This window comes from Cheilinus undulatus, linkage group 16, assembly GCF_018320785.1.
Source record: "Cheilinus undulatus linkage group 16, ASM1832078v1, whole genome shotgun sequence".
Taxonomy (NCBI): Eukaryota; Metazoa; Chordata; class Actinopteri; order Labriformes; family Labridae; genus Cheilinus; species Cheilinus undulatus.
In genome coordinates, this window is record NC_054880.1 from 22223801 (window position 1) to 22241242 (window position 17442).

Below are 17442 nucleotides of genomic sequence, written 5' to 3' on the forward strand. Positions count from 1 at the left end.
TTCTACTCTTTTTCTATTCAGGTGTTTTGTATTTTCTTTTTGTGTATTTTATTCCCTTTGACTCCTAATTTGACTCCTGGAATGTAAGTGGTTCTCAGTAGTATGGTGTGGGGTTAGCTGTGCTTATAAACTGGCCTTTTTTCTTATTGTTTTTGCATAGGATTTAGCTTGAACCAGGTGGTTTACGGTAACTTGTACCTTTCTTGGAAGAAAATTGTGAAATTAATAACTGAAACAAATGCTAAACACAAACTATTAAAAGTGACTTGGTATAAAGCTATGTATTGACCATTTAGTAGTTACGAATAAGTGCTGGTTCCTTCTAAGCTACAGTATCTTGGTTTTCAAAAGGTGGGATGCAGGATCCAGAATTTGCAAGTTACATTGAGTACGTTATTTGGTTATGTGCTTTCATGTAATTGGAATTAAAACTTAAAAAAAAAAAATCAGTGTTCAGTGCTAAAATTGCTTGTTTCTTTAATGTATGTTATTCATAAAAACAAATGTACAAGATAATAGATTTTCCTACTTTGAGCTATCAGATATGGGCAAATGTGTGGGGCATCTGAAGCCTTGACAAAGGAGCATAATAGTGATACCTGATAATGGATTTTTGTCTATATTCACAAATTAATTTTAGCAAATACCAAAATCTTTACCCATATATAAATGTTATTTAGACCTTAAACTTCAGGCCTTGAAAACACTTTAAATTTAATGGAAGAGAATAAAGAAAAAGACCTTGGCTAAGGCCCCCCATCAGGCTGGATAAAGGGGAGAGCTTTCTGGGGCCCATGGAGGTCAGCTAAACCATGGTCCATTGTAAAGTTAAGAATGATAACTTTTTTTTTTTTTTTTACCTGAATAATAACCACACTTATGAAAGCAACAAAAAAATAATTTTATTTATTTATACTGTAGTACAATATTAACCTGACACGCCAGATGGATTTGTATCCATCTGCTTTGCAAGGTTAGTACAATATAGCATTTTTCAAAATGTAAACCCCTTTTCTTGAAACAGAATTACCTTTTCATTGGTAGTGAAAACAATGTGGATGAGTACATTGAAGTAAACCATTTGGAAAGTAAGGTCAGTCTTCAAAGCTGTTGAGCACAAACGTGAGGATGTCTGACAATAAAGCAGAACAAAATGAGAACTTTAATGGAGAATAATAGCATAGTTGTGAAAGAGACAAACAAATTTGGGGTTAAGTGGCCAAAAGTTGCAAAATGGATTAAAACTGGCCAAAAGAAGTGGCAAACGAGCAAAATGGGAGAAAAGGCACTAACAATGGGCTAAAAGTAGGGAAAATAGACAAAAGGTAGATAAAGTGGGTTATAAGTTGCAAAATTGACAAATAGAAGGAAAAATAGGTTGAAAAGGCAAAAAGAAGTGGAACGCATGAGTGAAAAGTAGCTACAATGGACTAATGTGGCAAACAAAATGGTCAAAAAGTGGAAAAAGCAACAATGGATTAAAGTGGCAAAAATTGCTACAAAAAAGTCGTTACAGTCAGTTGAAGGTTGCAAAAACAAGTTTTAAGTGGCAATAATTTGGTAGTTAAAATGAGGTGGCAAAAATTGACAATGTGGTAGAAATGGGCAAAAGTAGAAAAAAAATGGGTTAAAAGTGTCAAAAATAGGTTTGAACTGGCAAAAAAATTCATTGAAATTTTGAAGGGGTTAAAAAGTTACACAAATTAAATAATGCCAATATCAGAACCACATATTAGTTTGACACTTAAGCTCCAAAATGAGGAAACTGTCAACCAGGACACTAGCACAAACGCTACTGATCCAACACACATGCATTGATGCCAGCGATGATCACAACTGCAGAGGGCCCATTCACTGGGTTTTTCAGGTGCCAATTCTGTAGTCAGCTCTGCTTCAATTAATGCTTTATAGATCTTGAAGGAAATTACAGTTTCAGCTGATGTTGGTCTGTTGGCCGGCCTAAAATTCCACATACTTTTTCGTACACATGGTAGATATTTTCTGCCAGTAATTACAGCTGATAAATTGGTTGTTAATGTTGGCAGGAATTTTCATATCTATGGATACAATCATTGGCTTTTCAAGTTAGTATCTGCTGATACCAATATGCTGATAATATTGTGCATCTCTTGCATAGTTGTGTATCTCGCTCTAAAGGTTAAAATTTTAAAATTATCCAATCCAGTCTTAAAGAGCACATTTAAAAAGAAAAAAATGCTTGAAGGTCCACAAAACACGATGGTCAAACATTTAAACAAAATAAAAATGGATAAAGATGAAGCATAGAAGAGGATAAGACCATAAGAAGAACAAGGACCAAGACCATGCCGCTCTTGACCAGTGTTAGCCATAGAGATGAGTTTTAAAACAGACAGGAGGCAAGTCTGACATAGGGGGCAGCTCATTCCATAGTTCGGGGCAAAAGCTGAAAGAACACAGCCTTCTCTGGTCTTCAGCATTTGTCTTAGAAATGATGAAAACAATAGTAAATAGACCACTGTGACCAGCAAAAGGCAGGAAATGTGTGTTGGTGCCACTAACCCTGTTCACAATCTGAAAACTAGTCCACCTTTCAAGATTTACTTAACATGTAGTTTAGACCAAACTTTTAAAAAATTGTATCTACACAAATATTAATCTAAAAACATAAGCCTGTGCACAAATGCAAGGTTTTAAAAGCTGAGAGGAAGAGCTTGAAGGTCCTGTAAAAATCTGCTATATTCTCTCCTAATGGTGGGGAATTAAATGTATAAAATTTGGTGTGTAGACACCTTGAAGAAGACTGGGGTTTTAGGTTGAAGCAGCATTTGAGTGAAAACACTGCCCTCTGCAGATAGTTGACGGTTAAAAATGTATAAACCATGAGACCATCAGAAAATGGCAAACTAAATAGATACATGACAAAGAAACCTCCTCACATAAAGACCGAATGACTTGTCCAACACCTTTACTCAATACCAAGTCTCACTCTCATGAAAGATGACAAAAATCTTCCTGATTTGTGGTTAAATGTAAAACCTGGTCTCTTCATAGCCCACAATTCATAACCACACTGCTGTTAAGCAGATATAAGAGAGCCTTCACCCAGGTAGTTGGTAATCGTTGATATTTATCAGGAATCTTGGATTGATCATCGCCCATCGCAATACTTCATTGGTTTGAGTGAATCATCTGCCTCTAACTTACTCTGCACACAGCTTGAAAGGGCGGATATAAACACACATAATTTTGATTTCATCTTTTTTAAAAAGATATGTATTATGAAAATATTAGCTTTCGATTATGAATAGTACAGTAATTTGTATAGTAAATTGTCATACATGTGTTATGACCAGCCCATGGCATTACCTATACTGCATTAAACCTAGCTGCAGGAGTGGTTGTGTGACACTGGGCTCAAAATTGCCGAGCCCCCACTCTTAAGAAAAGAATTTGTCTCCATCCCATCAGATAAAGCTAATTTACTGCGTGACATGGTCAAAAACACATGCAGTTTATCCTTCAGCACTACAGTCCTACATGATTTCATCATTATGCGTACAGTACTGGTCAACGCCCCTTTGTTGACTTTTTTCAACTAAACTGGAAGCTTATTGGTGTATGTCCATGACGTATCCGGTGGTATATATTGAACAACTTCCTCTCTGTACCCTCCCCCTCAACCCCGGCTGTAGGTGCTGTGTGAGTGCGCGTGTGCTCCTGAGCTCGCTCGGCACACATTCTATAAAAAAATAAAAATACAAAAAAAATTCAAAACATAAAATACCAAAAAATCATTTATTTTTTCTTTTTGTAACAAGTCGGTGAAGCTGGAGTAGACATTCGTGGACTGGACGGTAACGTACAAGAAAGTGCAGCATAACGTTATATCGAACGGGAAATTTTCAGTCGACGTGTTACTGGTCCCGAGGCGACACCAAGTACCAATTTGCTTTTAACATTTTTGTCTAATTTTAACGCCTATTTTAATCCAGTTTCAGCCAAATTATTGTCATTTGAGTACATTAATTTTAGGGATTTTACTCAAAACACTGCAACTGACAAGACAACGGTTGCCAACGTTTACCATCAGCTAGTCCTTAACTGAAGCGACGTTAGAGCGGTTAACGTTACCAAGAATACGTAAACTTTTTTTCGGTTGAGAAATTTAGGCCTTGTCCGAGTACTTTGCTAGCCTCTACGGCCAACTAAAATGAATCCCAGTGCTCCAAGTTACCCCATGGCCTCCCTTTACGTCGGGGATCTTCATCAAGATGTGACTGAGGCCATGCTTTACGAGAAATTCAGCCCAGCCGGAGCTATCCTGTCGATACGAGTCTGCAGGGACATGATTACCCGACGTTCTCTTGGATACGCCTATGTCAACTTTCAACAGCCGGCGGATGGTAGGTGTTTTATCAAAATATTATGTAGAAATGTGTGAGAAATTATGACAGTTTGTAGACAAGTGAAAGCACCCTTCCAACTGCACGTGACTGCAGCCGACATGTTGTTGGTAGGATCTCCTCAGTTGAACCTCCCAGCAGTGCCGTAGCAGAAAATACCACGTCCGCTTGCCCACCCCACCCCACCCCACCCAGTAGCTAGTCTAGCAACTGACTGTTAGCTAGCTGCCACTGACCCTGTATGTTTTATCTTTCTATGAGGACAACACCCTTCTCAGCCTCCAAAGAGCAGGCACAGCACTCACACCTTATCAGAATTGCTTGCTGGGCAGTTTTACTGACTTATGAGCATTAAGGATAACAGCAATGTTAACTCCTATAAATGTTTTAAAATGCCAGGTATCATGCCCTTATGGACAAACATCCCCCTCACTAGATGCTTTCTGTGTTCCAGTGATAAGAGCTGAAGTCCGTTTCTGCCTCGTAATTCTCTTGGGTGTGTTATTGACTTTTAACGAAGATAATTTGTTGAGGTTTTTGCCTTAATGATGATATCAGGGCAGGGTTGTAATTATATACTACTTCATATATTATTTATGACATTTTTTATGGTATTATCAATGTATAATATCATGCATTTTCTAGCTATATGAAGACACTGTGGACTGTCAAGGGGACTATCCCCAGTAAAACACCTACTCCATTATACTGAGACTTTAATGTTATAATGTAAAGGTTACTTCATTTAGACATAAAAAAGCCAGTATTTAAACCTGAAGATTTAGACTTTTGAAAGGTATTTGAAGATGTTTAACCACCAAGATAGCATCTTTTTCATCAGGAAGGACTTTGAGAGAGTACAGCATCAAGGTTCTCTTGCTTTCAGTTAACTTACAGAAAATTTCTGATCAAGAGTCTTTTAAGACCACACCTTTTCAGGCCAGGTTGTACTGGTAAAAATGGCAGCGACAATGATACTGTAGTCACCATGAATGCTAGGGATAAAAATGTACAATGGATAGAACAGCTGAATAAAAACAAGAAGGTTTTCTGACTTTGGCTCATCTTTCTCTTTTCAAAATGGCATAAAGAGAAACTTGAAGTTCCTGTTTTTCTGACATTATTTGGTCCCCCACCCCCAAAAGCCCTCCAGCCAAGGTTACCCCCTCAAGATTAACAACCCCACCCTTAGCAAATACTGCAAAGCTTGAAATTTTAATGTCCTCAGTAACCCAGGCGCTGTTTTTGTGTCCCCCCACCCCCACAGCTGAGCGTGCACTGGACACCATGAATTTTGATGTGATCAAGGGGCGGCCTGTGCGCATCATGTGGTCACAGCGTGATCCATCACTGAGAAAAAGTGGAGTAGGAAACATCTTTATTAAGAATCTTGACAAGTCTATCGACAACAAGGCTCTGTATGACACCTTCTCTGCCTTTGGAAACATCCTGTCCTGCAAGGTAAAAAAAAAAAAAGACCGTTGGCTGACTCCGCCTTGTTGTATTTGGCCCACAGCTGAGAGATGGTCAGCTGTTGTTGTTGTTGATGTATAGCATTGTGGGTAGAGTTACCAGTAGCATAAGTGTGCTTTAGAGTTTGGAACTAATCACCTAGCAAATTAGGTATATGAATTAACACAAGATTAAATTAATAAACTTTAATTGAAGAACGTAAAGAGTAAGACAGGTTTTTAAGCCACACTGAAGAAATTCTGAACTTGGCATGTATCTTAAAAGAAAGAAATATTGCAACAGTCACTATAGAAAATCCATTTAGAAGAGGATACAACAGCCAGCATGTTTACATGAACTTAGCCAAAGCATATTGTGTTAGTCGGACCAAAATTGACTGTTAAAATGCATGTAAACAAGTTTGTCAGACCTAAGTCATGCCAAGTAAAAATTTCAGAGTCCGACTAACACACCTAGATAATGTGGCTAGTAGGGGTGTGACGAGATCTCGTGCCACGAGATCTTGCAAGATCAAAACGCCACGAGATTTCTCGTCGCGGAAAAATCAATCTTTCTAGATCAATATTGCGCAGACACTTGGAGCAGCAGCTCTCCTTACAGAAAACAATACCAAACTACAAGTTATAAAAGATCACAAAGATGCCCTGGACACTTTAAAACAGTTGGTGAGAGCAAATGAGGAAACGGAGCTGATCCGGTATCCATTAAGATGACCCCCCCCACCCCGGTGCACTACTTGGGCTGTATATGATCCGCCTATGCATCATTATAATGGTGTAAATTGATGAAATGCTGCTGGTGAAAGCCTGTGCAGTCTCCATGAGGAGAAAACAGTGTTTATTTAGTTTGTTTATATGCACAGACTTGCTCGTAGTGCTGTTATTTGTGACTTTGTAACTTTGAGTTGCGGCTTTGTCATGGCTCCTTCTCGTCTCACTGTCTGCCAGTCACACATCCATCAGCTGTTGGCTGTGCGAATGATCAGTCAGAAGCTTAACATGTGTAGCACAACGGGTCTGTATACTGCAGCAGTAAACTTAGCTAAACTAACTCTGAGCGCCATAGAGTCCACTGTTAGCTCCAAAAAGCGAAGTTAAAGCTTCAGTTAAACGTGCCCTGTTTGTTGTATGACAGCAGACAGAGACACACACTCACTCATCAATGCACACACACATACGCTCATCTGTGCGTCGTGTCCAACATTGTTAAAGCTCATATGAAAAAAAAGACCACAACACGATAAAATAATGTATTTCTTTGAATTACAACGTGTTATTGACTTAAAGATTTATTTTGAGTGTTTTAAATATGGATGTCCTTGAAGGGGATGAAAAATAGTTTGATTTTACTAGTGTACCTCTTTATATTTCAGACTGTTGTAAACAGTGCTTACAGTACTCTTAAAATAATGTAAATGCTTTTATTATATATATTTAAGTATAATATTAAAAATAGGCTAGTTATTGTTATTGTAGCAATGAGTGCATAGTTTAGTAAATTAAAGATTTTGTAGACTGTTAAAATGAAAGATTTGATTTGAGGAGAATTAAAATGTACAGTTTGAGTCAAAGTTAGACAAAAACATACTCATTGATAGCCTATTCAGTACGTAGTTCAAACATTTGTGACTAGACCTGAATGTGCTGAATGTGTATTTAAAAAAAAAAAAAAAGTGTAAAATCTCGTCTCGTCTCTTGTCTCGTGGGCCCAAATCTTGTCTTGTCTTGTCTCGTCTCGTGAGATGTGTCTCGTCACACCCCTTGTGGCTAGTAATATTTCTAAAGTAAAGTTGGTCCATGTTTTTATGATTTGGAATACAACCAGTTTACTGATTGCTATCTTGTTTGCAAACTAGCTGAGAAGGGAGATATTGATATCTATTGTAGTGGAATCGGACAAATTCAGTGAATTAGTTCTTTCGCTGTACATGTACACTGGGACAAAAACACTTGTTCTGTTAAGTTGACTAATTGAGCTATAACTGGTGCTCGATATATCTGCATGTAAACGTACTGACCATGCTGATCAAATAAACTGTCACTGCATGCATGTGTTGGCTTAAAACAGCATGTGTCTTTCCTCTCAAAGGTGGTCTGTGACGAGAATGGCTCTAAAGGCTACGGCTTTGTGCATTTTGAAACTCAAGAGGCAGCCGAACGAGCCATTGAGAAAATGAATGGCATGCTTCTTAATGACAGAAAAGTGTAAGTGAACGTTTTGGCTAGTTTCGGGAGGTGTTGGTTTGTACTAAAACAATTTGTGAAATTTTGATCATATTATTTTCTGTCAAGATGATGTGGCACCTGGTTTTATTTAAGTTTGTATTGTGATGCTGAAGTTTTTTTGATTGGTGGCTGAAGAAAAAAACCTTGCCATTGCTTTTATGTAACTATTAATTGTCTGTTTCAATGTAGATTTGTTGGACGCTTTAAATCTCGCAAAGAGCGTGAGGCTGAGCTGGGTGCTCGTGCCAAGGAGTTCACAAATGTCTACGTTAAAAACTTTGGAGAAGACATGGATGATGAGAAGCTGAGGGAGCTCTTCAGTAAATATGGTTAGTATTTAGTCAGCACTTTTGAATATTTGCACAGGGTTTTGATCCTCTGCATTTAAATATAATGAGTCAAATTAGTCATTAAAGGTTATCTCTGTATTGCCTAGGAAATGCCATGAGTATCCGTGTGATGACGGATGACAGTGGAAAGTCTAGAGGGTTTGGATTTGTTAGCTTTGATAGGCATGAGGATGCTCAAAGGGTAAGGCTTATTCCATTGATCTTCTTGTGACTGCTTGGAGTGCTGGCCTTTACTTGAGCTTTCTTCATCACAACAGGCAGTGGATGAGATGAATGGGAAAGAGATGAACGGCAAGCTGATCTATGTTGGCAGAGCCCAGAAGAAGATTGAGCGGCAGGCTGAGCTCAAACGCAAGTTTGAGCAAATGAAACAAGACCGCATGACTCGCTACCAGGTACTTAACTTACTGAGCATATTCACAAAATGTTGTGCTTTTACTCTGTGTCATGTTTTTTGGTCAGGCTTATTGAAAAAAACTGCAGCTTTGTCAAATTCAGTGCTAAGCTCTCAGTACTTTGCACTGGCCAAAATGGCTGCAAAAGTGACTGTAGTTCATGGGCCCCACATTTCTTCTCTGTGGATTGAGGGGATAAATATGTACTACAGACAAAACAACAATAAAAGGGTTACTTTTTTGGTGGTCTATTGGGTTGGCCTTTCCTACCACGAGTATAAAACACAGTTAGATTATGTTTTGTCTTTTGTCAGGGTGTCAACTTGTACGTGAAAAACCTGGACGATGGAATTGATGATGAACGTCTTAGGAAGGAATTCTCCCCATTTGGCACCATCACCAGTGCCAAGGTAAGACCATAGTAATAGATTTCTCTGATACATGTTTTCAGTGACCTGGACTAAACTGCCATTTGTGTTCAGATGCATTTAAGTTTGATTTCTGACTCTCAGGTCATGATGGAGGGCGGACGCAGCAAAGGATTTGGATTTGTCTGTTTCTCGTCCCCAGAGGAGGCCACCAAAGCGGTAACAGAAATGAATGGACGTATTGTAGCCACAAAGCCACTATATGTTGCCCTGGCTCAGCGCAAAGAAGAACGACAAGCCCATCTGACCAACCAGTATATGCAGCGCATGGCCAGTGTGCGTGCAGTGCCAAACCCAGTCATCAACCCTTACCAACCAGCCCCACCCTCTGGATACTTCATGGCAGCCATACCTCAGGCCCAGAACCGTGCTGCTTACTACCCAGCTGCAGGGCAGATGGCCCAGCTCCGACCTGGCCCACGCTGGGCCACTCAAGGTGTTAGGCCACAACGTGAGTACTGATTTGTTTTCACTGCTTTAATTAGTGTGTTTCTTTCTTTCTTTATATTTTTTTTCCAAAGAACTTTAAAGGTACAATGTGTAATACTTAGCCATGTAGCACTTAACTGAAAAAACCTTGGTAAAAATGTAGTATAATATGTACAAGTAGGTCTATCATAACTACTACTTAATCAGCTGAAAATATAAAATTGTTTTATTTTTGTTCACTTAAGCTTGCCACACACAAAGATTTTTGAAACCCCATATATGGTGACAAATAATCACTGATTTTTTTGCAACAGTCACCGCCAGAATTAAGCAGTTTCTAATAAAGCTTTTTTTTTTGGTTTAGATTTCCAGAACATGCCAGGTGCCATGCGTCCCTCAGCACCTCGCCCTCAGACCTTCGGGGCCATGCGACCTGCCTCCCAGGTGCCCCGCATGATGTCCACTCAGCGTGTCGGTCAGTCACCTTCATCTTTTTGTCATTTTAGTCTGTCTAGCTGAGGTTATTTCATCTATTGTAAATCTGTTTAGTTGCCTGTGCTACTTGTGTTGATGTTTCTATATTGATTCCATTTGCAGCCACTCAGACAATGGGCCCCCGACCAGCCACTGCAGCTGCTGCAGCAGCCACCCCTGTGCGTGGAGTCCCTCAGTACAAGTACGCTGCGGGTGTCCGCAATCCCACCCAGCATATGACTGCTCAGCCACAAGTCAACATGCAGCAGGTAGGCATGCACATGCCTGGACCTTCTTGTGCCTTGAATATTAGAAGGAAATTGTCTGACTTTTTGTTTTCTCCTCTTTTAGCCTGCTGTTCATGTGCAAGGACAGGAGCCTCTGACTGCTTCCATGCTTGCTGCTGCTCCACCACAGGAACAGAAGCAGATGCTGGGTAAGCATCAGTGACTAATCTTGTCACTAAATCCAATATATACAGTATCTTTAATACCACTACTGAAGATCACACCACATTCATTGTATTTTGTGTATTAACGGGTAATTTTCATAGTGTTGTCACAGAAGCTGGCACTTACAGAGTGTTAACGTCCTGTGTACTTGTCATACATGCGTCTCCTGTAGGTGAGCGTCTGTTCCCACTGATTCAGAACATGCACCCCAGCCTAGCAGGAAAGATCACTGGCATGCTCCTCGAGATTGACAACTCAGAGCTGCTCCACATGCTGGAGTCCCCAGAGTCTCTCCGCTCAAAGGTGGGTACTTTGGTGCGATAATGCTGACAACTTCCTTTTTGTTGTTTATCTGATAAGTTCACAGGACTGATGGAGAAAGGAAGAGGAAGTGTATAGAGTGCATCTCAGTCTTATTTTAGGTCACAGGAAATGTGCCTCTGCAATAGAGTGAGGTTTGAAGAGAGAATATCTTCACTGGTTTCAGTTTTGTCAGACAAACTAAATGGATCTAGAGAGCACACTGAGAGGATTTCATATTGTTGGATTGCTCGCTTTAACAACTCTCGCTCTAGGTGGATGAGGCAGTGGCTGTGCTTCAGGCCCACCAGGCCAAGGAGGCCGCCCAGAAGACGGTAACAAATTCAGCTGGTGTCCCAAGTGTCTAAATCCAAGGTATGCACTGTTCTCATGAGCTGTTCTTACAAGGAGACAAAAGTGTTTTCAGAAGATCTGCTCTTAAAGTCAACTCATAGAAGCTATATTATTATCCACGCCAAGGAGGTTATGTGATCGGGTGGGTTCGTTTGTTCGTTTGTTTGTTAGTTTGTTAGCAACATAACTCAAAAAGTCATGGACGGATTTTCATGACATTTTCAGGAAATGTCAGAAATGGCATAAGGAAGAACTGATTAGATTTTGGGACTGATCCAGGTCACCGTCTGGATCCAGGAATTTTTTTAAAGGATTCTGTACTATTGGGAGATAGGGCTGCGCTGTTACCACTTTACACCAGGAGATGGCAGACATGAGTAACTTAGCCAAAGTTTTAGAGTTTATAGAGTTTGAAAGATGCACGCCCGATCAAGGAGACAAGTCGGAGTGAAACAGAGAGAAAGACAGCGAATTGTAGCGAGGATACTCACAATGCTGGGAGGAATAGAGGAATATTCATCCTCTGCCATGACTTTCACACGTAGAGAAGCCAATGCTTTTCCTCACCATGTCTCCAGGGAGTAATCGGCGAATTAGATTTTGCGAGTGGTTTGGATCACCATCTGGATCCAGGAGTGTTTTTAAAGGATTCTTCACTATTGGGAGAAAGGGCAAATGGCGGCGGTCTGCGCTTTCCGAGTGCTTTTCTAGTTCCAACTGTAACCTTTTACACACAAATGTTTTGTTTCTGAAATACAAGAGCTCAAGTGGATATTCTCATAATTTCTCATACATTGTTTTTGCGATAACGATAAAGATTTGTTTTTTTTTTCCACAGGAGTGGGGAACCTTGAGAGTCTAGCTTCACCGATGGAGAAAATAATTTAGCAGTGAAAAAGTTAAAAACACATAAAACAAAGTAAAAAGAAGTCAAATAATATAATAAAAAAATCAATTTAAATATGTCTCCAGTCAGGTCTGCAGTGAACAGAAATGCCAGGCCTGGTCTGTTGGGTTAAGTTAAAAATACACAAAAAAACAGAAAAAGTTAAAATAGAAAATGATCAATATATGAGGGGTTTTAAATGAGAATTCTGTGAGCAAAATAAGACTGAAAGCATTCCTTTCTTCCATTTTATCCCTTTTAAATGTTTGAATGTTTGGGCTGTTGTGGCCTGTTGTGAAATTTCCTGGCCTTTGCTTGCTTGAATAAAAATTTAAAAAATAGTTGCTGGCTGTTGTGGAATTTGTTTCTAAAGGCAAGATTTAAAAAAGTACAAGTCAAAGATAATCATTCATCATACATCCCACAAAGTCACATATATAACAGACACTGGGAAGTTGTGTTGCAAGTTTTAATCATGCTTTTGGACAGTGAATGACAAAGCCAATGCAAACAATCACTGAAACACATCTTAGGCTGTAGATCTCCTGCCTGCTCTTGGAGGCCAGCCATCAAGTGCAAGTAACCCTGAAAAGATGGTGGGGTTGAGGCACTTCTGCATCTCACTGTGATAAGGGTAAGTTTAGTTTCTAAGGGCCTGGGTCTGATCCATGAACCTATTCAAAAGTTCCTGCACCTGGCTCTGGAACTCGTCCATCATAGGCTGGGCCTGAGCCTGTACATTCTCAGCCAGGGGTCTGATCTGGTCTTGGGCGCTAGCAAAGGTGGCTCTCAGCTGCTCCTTGATCTGAGTGACCGTAGGCTCCATCGCGGCACTCCTTTCGCTGAGGAATGACCTGTGATGTAGAACACGAAGAAACGTATCAAAAATATAGCCTTTGACATTATCATTATTACAGTCTGTTGTCATGTGAAATGGACTACGGCAAAACTGGGCCCATTTGAAAGTCCTTCTGCAATCAAGTCAGCAATATGACTGCTTCAAGGATATAACCTAAATCCGGCTGAGTTTCAGTATTTGCGTGTTTACTTGACATGTTTATTGTTCTGTTGTGGTATGGTAAGAAAACCATGTTTTAATCGGCTTACTGATGCAATAGATATTTTAATATTTAAGTAAAATTAGCAATTAAACGCATTGTTTGCATATAAAGGTCCTATACTTCTGATTACCCTTGTAGTTGTGATGCAACAATACATTAAAATCGATATAAATATAAACATTTAAGGTGGTTTTACAGAATGCAAAAGTCTTTAACCAGCAGAGAGTTGACTATTTTATAGTGTATTTTTTTCAATGAATAAATGTGCACAGTTCTATTGGTAATGGTGCAACCTAAAAATTGAAAAAGTTTTACTTGTTTTCATAAAGAAAAAAAATCTTTATAGTGTAAATAAAGGTTTAATGAACACCGGCTTCAGAAGAATAAGGAAAAGGGATATTTCAGTTTTTCTGGCAGAGAATTGAAATAAACATGTTTTTTAATTATAATTTGAAAAAATTAAAACAATAATTTGAGCAAATAATATTGTGAAGCCAGTATTTCTATGCACATGCCATTGTGAGTTGATGTAATCTTTATATCTCTATGTAGAAGTAAAAATAAGAGCAACAAATGGTCTTAAAGTATAAAACTAGAAGTACTTGTGCATGTATTTATTCCAGTTAATCCTATGCCATTGTATATTACATTATTATTTAACACTGAGCCAGTCTTACCACTACTTTTGTCATAGTTTGATAAAATAAAAACTGACCACATTTAATAAACTGATCAGTGATAAAATAATGCTGAAGTATGCATAAATTGTTGCCATACTCAGGTATAAGGGTCAGAGTCAGAAGTCTTGAAGTTGTTCAGTCATGTGCAACGTCCAAAACTTTAATCAGCAGCCAGCAGATTTTAATCATCCTAGACATGACTCATGACTGAATGCCTTGACTTAACAAGTGAAAAGAGGAAGTGTCAGATGGCTGCTGTACTCACTGAGCCTGGTCTGCCAATTGGTGGTTGTTGATAAATTCAGTGAGTTGGGTCTTCATGGTCTCAAAGTACTGGGTGAGCTTCTCAAGATCTGTAGCTTCTTGAGCGAAGCTTCCTGTGGGTATAAATAATAAACAAGTGGTTCAGGTTAAACATCAATAAAACCTGGACATTCTGATTTAAAGCTCAAATGTGAGGGTCATACCCTGTGCCAGGGCAAGGAGGGCGACGGCTGCAATGAGGATGTATTTCATGGCTGCTGAGTGAACAGGACCTAAAGAAACAAACATTATTTAATTCTTGTGCAGTCAGAGCAGTTTTTAAAACTTTTTTTATTGGTATGTTGTTTACTCCATCTTGTTTTGAAGATGTTTTGATCAAGTTTTTCAGTCATCAAGTGCAAAAGGCTGTTGCTCAATCAGATGAGTCACTAACCTACTTCTAGTAGTCCCTCATATGAAAGGGATTAAATAAACTTTACATAATTGCTTATGCAGTGTGTTTCTTAAACACCACATTAGCGTAAAATCATTATGAATAAAACCTTTCTAGGAAGAGGCTGATCTATGGAAAGAAAATATCCTGATATGCAATTCAAAATCTTGAGAACTGAAAAAACCTAGTTATAGTATATATATGACAAGAAAAAGTGAAAAAAGGAAACTTCATGAAAGGAATCACTCATAATACACAATAGTGTCCATGTTAAGTTTAGTTGAACTTTGATGTTACCAAAGCTTTGTTTTATTACCACAAAATGTCATGAAAAAAGTTGAATATGCCTTAAAAACGCTTCAAAATATGAAATGTAAAGAGCTTATGTCTATCATATCTATTTACAGCTTTCAATAAGTACGTGTTGTCCTTTAAGATCTCCTTATGCAGAGGATACATGAATCACGTCTAAACCAACGAGACAATAAAGAGTCAAACTCACCTGTACGGCAGGAGAATGTGGACCGGATGGTGCCTTCCTGCAGTGCTCTCACTCCTCTTATAGTCCTGTGTGGTGATGCATCCCCCCTGATATGTCAACCTGATTGGATAAGATAAAGAAAGAAAACTTTATCGGATGTTTTTGCCAGTAAGTGACTCATCGTGTTGACCCTTGCTGCTTACTCTTCCACCTGGGCGAACTCAGCCAAAGTCCAACAGTCCTACTGCTGACTGTCCCAAATGCGTGGGCATCTTATCTGATGATTAAATAAAACGCTTAATCACTGTCAACAACATCACTGCTGGGGCAGTTAGGTGATGTTGAAATGCCACATCAGCTTCAACACAAGATTACAAACAAGATAACAGGCAGGAGGCCTTGTTTTTTCAGGTTGTTATTCTTTAGAAGTATATTAATTTGATTCAAAGCACCTTGTAACTCATGTCAATTAATCCGCAGAAAGTATCAGTCATAACTGATAAAGAGTCAGTTTCACATACACAGTACCTTGTTTTGTTCTATAGCTTTATGGCACTGTTGAACTCTGATATAATCATTGATATAATGTGTTCAGCATGTTACATAAGCCTTCTGATGTTAGCATTTAGCGTTTATAAAGTCTATTACTGATAGTTTATGTAGCATTGGTGGGCTCTGACTGCTTAGTTTTTTAGGTGGAAATTTTTCTCATAAAGAGAAATCGTTACTTTTTTAAAAATGAATTTAAATAGCAGAAGACAGCTTGAAAGAATATGTCACTCACGTTTATGTTCTCATCAGGAGCTGAACTCTTTATGATTATTATATGACCTTTGATGCAGATCCATCAACGATATATCAGTTACTGCAACTCAAAATGTTGGCAAAGTTAGCTTTCAAGTACACACAAACCTGAAAACAATTCATATTTATCTGTAGTGTTATTCTGATTAACAGAGGTGGAAAAGTATATGATTAACATATTTAAGTAAAAGTAAATTCATTCTGGTTAGACAAGTACAGGTAAAAAGTATTAAGTTTAAAGTTTACTTTAAGTACTGAGTAGATTCCGAGGAGTTGTATAGTAAAATATGATCTTTCCTTATTTGCAATAACAAGAGAATAGATCTCCAACCAAGTTGTTCCGGTTCACACCTCCACAGTAAAGTTAAATACACAGCAACATGACAGTCTTAACTGAACTCATGTAGAGTTAAATAATTAAAAAGTGTACATATTGGTCCACAGTTCATATAGTTTAACTACATTTTTGAAACTGTTAGAAGTTTTACCATATGACAGAAGTGCAACAACTCTTGAAAATCTGTGACAAGGTGGGTCTCCTCTGGAACAAATCAGAGCGTCAACCTCATAGCAGGGCAGTGCGTACTGATGAAGAGTAGGCACTATGCGTCCTTTAGTTACATTTAAAGTCACGGGGCAGAAACTCTAACTTGGTGGATAACTTCACTCATGATGCAAATTTGTTTCACATCAAAAGCAACAATCTACCAGAAACATGGAAAAGAACTCAGCAGGGGTAGCTGTAAAACAGGCAACATCTAAGCACAACTAAACACATAAAACATCTTAACACTCTGCCCAAGGGCATGGGGGACCCCATCCACACATCCCCCCAGATTTGAAATCACCATGGGCAGAGACTAGATCAATTAACCTTAACAGAGTTGAACTTATGCTGGTGGATCAACAGTGTCAAATAACTCTTTTTTTAATTTCAAATTTCGTTGTTGAGTTTTCATCATGTAAATATATACAAAGTGCAAACAAAAATACAAAAACAGGGTTGGGCAGTAATTTTCCACATTGCCACAAATGATTTAGTAATGTGCAGAACAGGTAAGACAAACATGTGTCATAGAATTTTCTGTTTGAGCTACTGATAGAGAAACGTAAAATCTCAAGTTTGAGACAGGACATTACATCCTGACACCACTGGCCAAGCATGGGCAGGGCAGCACCCCTCCACTTAAGCAGAATTGCATGTCTGGCCAAGAGCAAGGCAAAAGCGACCATGCGGTGTTCTGTAGAGCTCAGGTGGGGGTTATCTCCACCAGCAATACCAAACAGGGCAAGAGTAGGGCTAAGGCTTAGATTCTTCTTTAATATAATAGATAAAGTATGGAAAACGTCATGCCAGAATTTCTGCAATTTAGGACACAGCCAGTACATATGTATCAGTGTTAACATCACAATGGTTGCATTTGTCACAGGTGGGAGTTATATCGGGGTAAATACTGGACAGCTTAACTTTGGACACGTGAGCCCTGTGGACCACCTTGAATCGAATTAGGCAGTGTCTAGCACAGATTGAGGATTTATGTATTGATAAAAGAATGAAGTCCCATTGG

At 38.9% G+C, this 17442-nt stretch overlaps 2 protein-coding genes and 1 non-coding gene across 3 annotated transcripts; 2 read left to right on the plus strand and 1 right to left on the minus strand.

The window, feature by feature from the left end:
* Positions 1–3657: 3657 nt before the first annotated feature.
* On the plus strand, positions 3658–12492 carry pabpc1b (poly A binding protein, cytoplasmic 1 b). The gene is made up of 14 exons (XM_041808989.1): positions 3658–4385; positions 5653–5846; positions 7947–8062; positions 8273–8412; positions 8520–8614; positions 8691–8828; positions 9143–9238; positions 9341–9707; positions 10050–10160; positions 10283–10428; positions 10511–10595; positions 10784–10914; positions 11187–11286; positions 12104–12492. Exons 1-13 carry the CDS (start codon positions 4193–4195, stop codon positions 11277–11279), a joined length of 1905 nt encoding a protein of 634 aa, XP_041664923.1. The 5' UTR covers positions 3658–4192; the 3' UTR covers positions 11280–11286; positions 12104–12492.
* Positions 8912–9046, plus strand: LOC121524607. The gene has a single exon (XR_005993143.1). It is a non-coding gene; the product is annotated as a small nucleolar RNA SNORA5 (small nucleolar RNA).
* Positions 12493–12606: 114 nt separating the features above from the next.
* Positions 12607–15182, minus strand: LOC121523919 (type-4 ice-structuring protein-like). Its single transcript, XM_041808991.1, has 4 exons — positions 15092–15182; positions 14360–14428; positions 14158–14269; positions 12607–13005 (listed from the first exon to the last, which is right to left on the minus strand). Exons 2-4 carry the CDS (start codon positions 14406–14408, stop codon positions 12792–12794), a joined length of 375 nt encoding a protein of 124 aa, XP_041664925.1. The 5' UTR covers positions 14409–14428; positions 15092–15182; the 3' UTR covers positions 12607–12791.
* Positions 15183–17442: the final 2260 nt, after the last annotated feature.

Coding starts and splice junctions, on each gene's coding strand:
- pabpc1b (XM_041808989.1), top strand. CDS start 4,193: ATGAATCCCAGTGCTCCAAGTTACCCCATGGCCTCCCTTTACGTCGGG. Junction 4,386..5,652: donor CTTTCAACAGCCGGCGGATG/GTAGGTGTTTTA, acceptor CCACCCCCACAG/CTGAGCGTGCACTGGACACC. Junction 5,847..7,946: donor GAAACATCCTGTCCTGCAAG/GTAAAAAAAAAA, acceptor TTCCTCTCAAAG/GTGGTCTGTGACGAGAATGG.
- LOC121523919 (XM_041808991.1), bottom strand. CDS start 14,408: ATGAAATACATCCTCATTGCAGCCGTCGCCCTCCTTGCCCTGGCACAG. Junction 14,270..14,359: donor CCTCCTTGCCCTGGCACAGG/GTATGACCCTCA, acceptor TTATACCCACAG/GAAGCTTCGCTCAAGAAGCT. Junction 13,006..14,157: donor CAATTGGCAGACCAGGCTCA/GTGAGTACAGCA, acceptor TCTACATCACAG/GTCATTCCTCAGCGAAAGGA.